This window comes from Drosophila bipectinata, chromosome XL (assembly GCF_030179905.1).
Source record: "Drosophila bipectinata strain 14024-0381.07 chromosome XL, DbipHiC1v2, whole genome shotgun sequence".
NCBI lineage: Eukaryota > Metazoa > Arthropoda > Insecta > Diptera > Drosophilidae > Drosophila > Drosophila bipectinata.
Genome location: NC_091734.1, coordinates 10,880,264 through 10,888,728, shown reverse-complemented (window position 1 = coordinate 10,888,728; position 8,465 = coordinate 10,880,264). Strand labels below are relative to the sequence as shown.

At 34.2% G+C, this 8,465-nt stretch overlaps 1 protein-coding gene and 1 long non-coding RNA gene across 4 annotated transcripts; one reads left to right on the top strand and one right to left on the bottom strand.

Moving 5' to 3' along the window:
- Positions 1-783: 783 nt before the first annotated feature.
- Positions 784-1,563, bottom strand: LOC108120171 (uncharacterized). Its single transcript, XM_017233707.3, has 2 exons — positions 1,270-1,563; positions 784-1,212 (listed from the first exon to the last, which is right to left on the bottom strand). The coding sequence occupies exons 1-2, from the start codon at positions 1,381-1,383 to the stop codon at positions 1,003-1,005; spliced, it is 324 nt and encodes a 107-aa protein (XP_017089196.1). The 5' UTR covers positions 1,384-1,563; the 3' UTR covers positions 784-1,002.
- Positions 1,564-4,116: 2,553 nt separating this feature from the next.
- Positions 4,117-6,007, top strand: LOC108120170 (uncharacterized). 3 transcript variants are annotated; one of them, XR_001773041.3, is made up of 4 exons: positions 4,117-4,271; positions 5,105-5,443; positions 5,564-5,726; positions 5,787-6,007. It is a non-coding gene; the product is annotated as an uncharacterized lncRNA (long non-coding RNA). The 3 variants fall into 3 exon arrangements; XR_011443049.1 differs by lacking the exon at positions 4,117-4,271 and adding an exon at positions 4,498-4,654; XR_001773043.3 differs by lacking the exon at positions 4,117-4,271 and adding an exon at positions 4,825-4,975.
- The last annotated feature ends 2,458 nt before the right edge of the window (positions 6,008-8,465 follow it).

Sequence of the window (8,465 nt, the reverse complement as noted above, 5' to 3'; positions counted from 1 at the left end):
TCTTTCGTCACCAAAGTTAATGTCAGGTTTTTAAGGCCTTGCCTGTGCCTTTGTCGTTTATCGTTTTAGCGTTTTAAGAGGATTTTTTATTTGATTACAAAGTGATCTGCATTAAAAACAATTATCCTTAAATAGACGAAAACAACCATTTAACATGAATCCTGTTAATATTTTTATTTTTAATTTTGTTTTTGTATAAATATTTAATGTATACACACTTTTATATTGTATATATATTTTTTGTATATTTGTACATTATATTTCTTCTGTCACCAAAGTTGTAAGAGGGTATCTTAGGCGTTGCATGTTCCTTCGTCAGAAGAACTTCATCTCCTTAAGATGTTTTTAATACGATACTGAAATGATCTAGAATCTAGATTTTAAAGAATTTTTCAAGCTTTACTTTTATACTCCACACTTTTGTATAAATAAATATTAATAAAAATATGTATATATATTTATTAGATAATGAAACCCCCTACTCACTCCTAAAAACCCATCCGTAAGTGTGCAAGGACGAGGAAAATGCAAACACGCACAGCGGAATAATATGGCAGGGCCAGTAGCTGCGTAGAGCGTTAAAGGGGAGAAAGGACCTCGTCAGGATCTCGGCAGGACCTGGGCAGGACAAGATGCTCGGTTAGCCGGCGTGTGCAGCTCAAACAGACTGGCTGGAAAGTAAATGTGCATAATTCATGTTCGCAAGTTATCCGCTTGCAGTTCGCATTAGTGGATAATCGGGTGAAGGACATCGACATGGACATCGGAATCGAAATAAACTTGAACATGTCCTCTAAACAGTTTTATTTAACATCCTAGTGTTTAGGAATTAATTTGTCCATCTTTTGAATATAATCTTGAGCAAACAATAACGAACGATTTAAAAACATAATTCTCTAGCCAAAATGATTGGAATGGTATTGGAAGTAAATGGGAATAGGTTATACATGTGGTGAGTGATTGGGGATTGGTTGGGTATCCTTGGCGGCGAAGAGTCGGAGGCTAGCCATTCAGGCTGCCGGAGACAAGAAGAAGGGCTTCAACGTGACCAAAGTGGAGTCGGCAACAACCATGATAAGTATCCCGATAGGTGATATGGACAGGACCTCCGACCTTCCTGCCATTCAAAGTCACACTGCCGTGGCGGCTCTCGTTAACCAGATACAGTCCTTTCTCGTAGCGCGTCAATGTGGCATGCAACTTGTCTACGGACTTTAAAAAAAAAACTACAATTATAACCTTCGATAGTTATCGAAAGAATAGTGTTACCTTATCTTCAATACAATAAGTTAAAGTCTTATCGTTCTCATCGCTTCCGATTCGAATCACCTGGTAGGTGTGGATCACTTTAGGGGGTTGTCCTATGATCTGTAAGCTGGCCATCTATATTGATTCTATCTACCGGTTAGATCTTTTTCAAGTTATTCTTCTTTTGATTATTTTTTTTAAATTATAGTATCATTAGTTTTTTGGTATTTTTTTCCAATCGGTATTATTTTTGCTGTGTTACTATATAACCTCTGTAATAATAATTTCGAATAAGCCTGAGTTTAAGTTGACAGCTCACTATTTCAAAGCCAACTAAAGGCACTCAGATTCCATACAGACAATGGTATAAATACAAATTTCCAATTTCTACTATTTTACCCTCTTACCTCTAAAATTTTACAAAACCTCTTGCAATCTTTGAAACTAGAGAAATATTCGAATTTTATTTTTAAAAGTCTCTGTTTTATGGAAAGCCCTAGTTTTTATCTACTAGTTTTTTTTTGGTTTGTGCCATTGCGACATTTATAAAGATTGAAATTTCTTCTTTTGTTTTATTTTCCGATGACCAAAGGATTCGAAATTGTCATGACCAGGAAATGACGTTTTTCCCCTTTTTTTTTGGAATGCATCGAAAACAGAGATCGCTGTGCAGTGGCGGATTTAACAGGTGGGCAAAGGCGCGCTTGCCCACTGGGCCCCCCCGACGAAAGGCTTTCAGGGCCCCTCGTGCTGAAAGTTACACCTTCGATTTCTTTTCCACAAATCTGCATCAAAATCTGGGAACAACATTTTTTTAGGATTTTTAAAAAAATTTTCTGGTCTGTCCCCTTCAAAATGTGCAGAATGCATGGGGAGCCCCATATGACCCACTGCGAAGGCCATATCTTAGGAAATATTCATCCGATTCTTGAACGGAATACCTTAAACGATTTGTGGATCGATTCTCCATAAATCTGCATCAAAATCTGGGAACAAAATATTTTAAAGATTTTTTGTCAAATTTTCTGGGCTGTCCCCTTCAAAATGTGCAGAATGCATGGGGAGCCCCATATGAGCCACTGCGAAGGCCATATCTTAGGAAATATTCATCCGATTCTTGAACGGAATACCTTAAACGATTTGTGGATCGATTCTTCATAAATCTGCATCAAAATCTGGGAACAAAATATTTTTAAGATTTTTTGCCAAATTTTCTGGGCTGTCCCCTTCAAAATGTGCAGTATGCATGGGGAGTCCCATATGACCCACTGCGAAGGCCATATCTTAGGAAATATTCATCCGATTCATGAACGGAATACCTTAAACGATTTGTGGATCGATTCTTCATAAATCTGCATGAAAATCTGGAAAAAAATATGTTTAAGATTTTTTGTCAAATTTTCTGGGCCGTCCCCTTCAAAATGTGCAGAATGCATGGGGAGCCCCATATGACCCACTGCGAAGGCCATATCTTAGGAAACATTCATCCGATTCTTGAACGGAATACCTTAAACGATTTGTGGATCGATTCTCCATAAATCTGCATCAAAATCTGGGAATAAAATATTTTAAAGATTTTTTGTCAAATTTTCTGGGCTGTCCCCTTCAAAATGTGCAAAATGCATGGGGAGTCCCATATGACCCACTGCGAAGGCCATATCTTAGGAAATATTCATCCGATTCATGAACGGAATACCTTAAACGATTTGTGGATCGATTCTCCATAAATCTGCATCAAAATCTGGGAATAAAATATTTTAAAGATTTTTTGTCAAATTTTCTGGGCTGTCCCCTTCAAAATGTGCAAAATGCATGGGGAGTCCCATATGACCCACTGCGAAGGCCATATCTTAGGAAATATTCATCCGATTCATGAAAGGAATACCTTAAACGATTTGTGGATCGATTCTTCATAAATCTGCATGAAAATCTGGAAAAAAATATGTTTAAGATTTTATGTCAAATTTTCTGGGCTGTCCCCTTCAAAATGTGCAGAATGCATGGGGAGCCCCATATGACCCACTGCGAAGGCCATATCTTAGGAAACATTCATCCGATTCTTGAACGGAATACCTTAAACGATTTGTGGATCGATTCTTCATAAATCTGCATCAAAATCTGGGAACAAAATATTTTTAAGATTTTTTGACAAATTTTCTGGGCCGTCCCCTTCAAAATGTGCAGAAAGCATGGGGAGCCCCATATGACCCACTGCGAAGGCCATATCTTAGGAAATATTCATCCGATTCTTGAACGGAATACCTTAAACGATTTGTGGATCGATTCTCCATAAATCTGCATCAAAATCTGGGAACAAAATATTTTAAGATTTTTTGTCAAATTTTCTGGGCGGTCCCCTTCAAAATGTGCAGTATGCATGGGGAGCCCCATATGACCCACTGCCAAGGCCATATCTTAGGAAATATTCATCCGATTCTTGAACAGAATATCTTAAACGATTTGTGGATCGATTCTCCATGAATCTGCATCAAAATCTGGGAACAAAATATTTTAAAGATTTTTTGTCAAATTTTCTGGGCTGTACCCTTCAAAATACCGTTCAATATTCTTATTAGCATATATTTTATATTTAAGCTTAGTTCAAATTTAGGATTGAGTATTTAAATGTAATCTAATAGTAAGCATATGTACTGTTTAGGTTTAAGGTTTTATCGATAAAGGCAACGAGACAGCCAGTGGATATTTGAATAAAAATTTAATTGATAAAAACGCTTATTTGTTATGCATTTCAAAAAATGCGGGCCTAATGTTTATCGATAGACCTTTCATCTCAATAGGGAACTTTAAATAAAAAATATTTCTTATCGAGGTCCTAGTAGGCCTAGTAACGCTTTAGCCTTGACTTTAATTTCATCGAGCAAATGGGAGCTATCGGTGGTATGGACTTTCGAACGAGCCCTATAAAATTCAGTTTGCCACCAGAGCTCGTCTGGAGTAGAACTGCTTTCGGAAACTGAATAGTTGTTCATCAAAAATATCCAAATTCTCAGTGAAATGGACGGGTAAGAAATATTCAATAAATATATTCAAAAATAAATAAATAAATTTCAAAATTAAATAAATAAATTCCGAAATTCAATAAAATTCAATGATAAATAAATTCAAACTAAAAATATCAAAAATAAATAGTTGAAATAATAAAATTGAATTAAAAATTTCAAAAATAATTATTATTATAATATCAAAATTTATCCTAGTGGGCCATAGCATCGCATTAGCCTTGACTTTAATGTCAAATGGGCAAATGGGAGCTATCAGAGGTATGGAGTTCCGTACCAGCCCCAAAATAATCAGTTTGCCACCAGAGCTCGTCTGGAGTAGAACTCGTTTCGGAAATTGAATAGTTATTCATCAAAAATATCCAAATTCTCAGTGAAATGGATGGGTAAGAGAAATATAAATAAATTTCAATAAATAAATTTCATAATAAATATTTTCAAAAATAAATTCATAATAAAAATTTCACAATTATATTAAAATAAAAATTATATTACATTCAAAAAAAAAAAAATCAATTCAAAAATTACATCAAAAACAAGGTCCTAGTAGGCCTAGTAACACATTAGCCTTGACATCTGAGGTATAGGGTTTCGTACGAGCCCAAAAATAATCAGTTTGCCACCAGAGCTCGTCTGGAGTAGAACTCGTTTCGGACAATGAATAATAATTCATCAAAAAATATTTAAATTCTCAGTGAAATGGACGGGTAGGAAATATAAATATAAAATAAAAATAATTAATAATAAAAATTCAAAAATAAATAAATTTCAAAACCAATAAATATTTATTTCATACCAAATAACTAATAACTAATAAATATTATTTTTCTTTTCAGGATTTTATTGACTCACCTTTAATTATGTTTGCACACACTTGCACCTTCGATAAATCACACCTGATGTTCAACCATGATGTTCAACCATGATGTTCAAACCTGATGTTCAAACCGGATTTTCAAACCTGATGTTCAACCCTGATGTACCGCATTTCTTCCGGACTAACAACTATGACTATATACACTTTGATGATGTACGTTGATGTACAATATACTAGCACGCTTGCCTGTCCCAAAAAACCAATTTACCATTTTGATGATATACCATACTGGAAGTAGCACGCTTTCTTTACCCAATTGAGCATTGTTTTTTATCGAAGGATTATGCATTATAAAAACGTAAGTTATGAAAAAAAAAAAATAATAATAATTTAAAAAATAATAATAATTTAAATAATAACAATAATAATTTAAATAATAATAATAATTTAATTTAATAATTTATTTTTTATTTTACAGAATTTTAATTTGGTCCTGGCTTTCATGGGATTTTATGACAGCCACTACCCGATCCATCTAATTCTGCCTACAATTTATTACTAAAACATAATGGAGCCGAATTTTTTTTTTTTTTTTTCGTTTCGCCAAATTGTTTCACTGATAAATGACGATATGAACTAGGGTAAGTAATATTTAAAATTTAAATTTTAATCCAAATAAAAATTAATTAAATTATTTACAGATAATGGTAAAGACACTGAGAGCTGATGGTACCGGTCCCGCTGGACGTGTAGTTTGCATCGGTTCTCCCCACTGAAGATTTTGATCAAATGCCAACATACAAACTGCCAAATGCCAATTATTATTATTTAATTGTTGTACAACGCGTACGAGCCCAATGAAGCAATCTCCATCTAGCATAAATAAAAATACAAAAAAAATAATATAATATAATATAAATAATTGTATTTTCTGGGATTGGGTGGGGTGGTTTGGGAGTGGAATGGAGGAATGGAATTCATCAGAAAGAAATTATTAGAAAAGTTTTTGATCTGCAAATGCTATTAATCCCTCACTCCAGGTTATCATTATTTTTTTTCCTCCTTTAAGCCATCTATCTGCAAACACGTCGAAGGAGCAAACTTTCGCAAACAACAAACGCGACCAATACGCAAACTTATTTATAACATAGTTTTTTTTTCAACGAATTAGTAATACTCTAAGAGAAATAAAAGGGGTTACCAAATAGTAGTATACTTGAAAATTTTAAATAAAATATAATAGGTACCCTAGGGTATAGGATTAGGGTATAGGATTTGTTAGTGTTAGAGAATCGTATATGTAACTAGTGTTCTTGAAGCAGTTTCTTGAAAAAATAAATAGTAGGCCCCTAAAAAAATAATCAAATATTTTGTTTTATTTACTATATGTTTCATTATTTAATATCTCTGGTAGTTTAAAAAGTATTTATCTTAAAAACCAACTAAGAAAAACCATAATACCACTAAGTAGAGCATCAAATCCTTGAAGAAGTCCTAGTCCTTAATGAAATTCTGTGCATATTCCAGCCACGCCCACATACAACACGTCCCTGCCTACCCGCCCCCCTATTTTTATGCATAACTCTAAGTTCGTTCTCTGCGATTGTCTTCTGTCTTCAGTCTGTTTTCTATATATATATTTTTTTTTTTTTCGTTCTCTTCCCTGCGTCTGCAATGTGATATAGTTGGCCACAAAAAGGACGAACAGAGACAGGCTGTGAGAGCTGTGTGCGTACGTGATGTTCATATTTTCATAGATTCAATAATTTATAAATTTTATGCGCACACGCACACGCTCACGCAGACAAATACACCTAAATATGCGGGTGTGTGCGTGCGTGAATTGATCGGCGCTGATTTTGGAATCCATTTTGGAATCGGATATATGTCCCCGTCGACTTTTATTGACATTCCAAAGTCTCGAAAGTTTATTTCACGATGGGGGGGAGTCGTGCCCTTAAAAGCATGCTATTGAATAATTATTGAGGATCTTTATTCTTTGCAGGGAAATGTTTAAAATAAAGAGTTAAAGACCACTTTTGTGACATTATTTAGAGTCTTGATTGCAATAGCTATAAAAATATTCTACAAAGAAAATATCAAAAACATGCATCATTATTTGTAATTATGCTCAAGGCATAAATTTTAATCGCAAGCTGATTTTCTTTAAAAGTAAGCTTTTAAATAGTTATTAATTAAAATAAAAGAGCTTAGGCCACTTTCAATACATTTTCAGGGCTTAGAATTTATAAACCTTGAAAGTATAGTATTTAATAATTAAAGGGAATTAAAATAAAACATTTAAAGTCACTTTTGAAGCATAGGTTTTATTCATAATCTAATTTGTCTTAAAAGTGTATTGTTATTATTATTAAGAACATATTTGTATTTAAAAACCAAAAGTTAGGGCTATTTTGAAGGGATATTTTATAGAGTTTGGATCCTGGTTTAATATATACTTAATTATAAAAATACAAGAATAAAGTCACTTCTTAGCCTATAGTTCGAATCCTATTTTTATTCCCATGCTATATTTTTAATTATTTTCCTCAAACCTTTTAGAAACTATTTGAAAATTGAATTTCTGCAACACAGTGTATAAATTGTGTCCATTAACCTGTACAAGTTAATAGTATTTGGAATTTGTAATGTTTTATTATGAAATTATGTAAACAATTTCAGAGAGCTGAGGGGTCCCTTTGACAATTGACTTTGGCCTAAGGTCCTGGACGATGACGAGAAAGATGAGTTGGCTAAAAGTTGAATGTTTGGATGTTTTGTTGGAAATACATATATTGGTATCGGTATTGGTAAGTGGCAAGTGGTAGTAATAGTTGCACATACGAGACACAAGGATGTTGTCGGCCCCTCAACGTACGTACTCGTCGTTGTCGTTGTCGACACTTTCAGTTTTTTAACTCAATTTTCAATAAAAACAGTACACAAAACTTTTTCCTCGCCGCCTTGCCGGCTTGCTGCCTCACTTTGTTGTTAACTTAATTTCGTTTGGCGCTCTCAGCTCAGTTCAGTTCAGTTCAGTTCAGTTTTTCGCAGTTTTCCCAGTTTTCGCAGTTCGCAGGCTAAAAGCATTTCATTGTTGTCCAACTCTTTCCCTGTTTTTGCAAGTGAGTGGGCGTGGCTATATACATATATACCCATACTATCCTATATAGAACATGTATGTATGTATGTACCATATACATGAAACAAAATAAAAAACATATACAACGCAAAGGCATTTTACACGCACTGAGAATTTCCACTTACATCCAATGTCTACCAGCTACCGAAGGACAAAAGGCGACCAAAATGGAGTTATCCTTCAGCACACACACACACACACTCAGAGAGGCACATACAGGACATCCATTTGGGTTGAT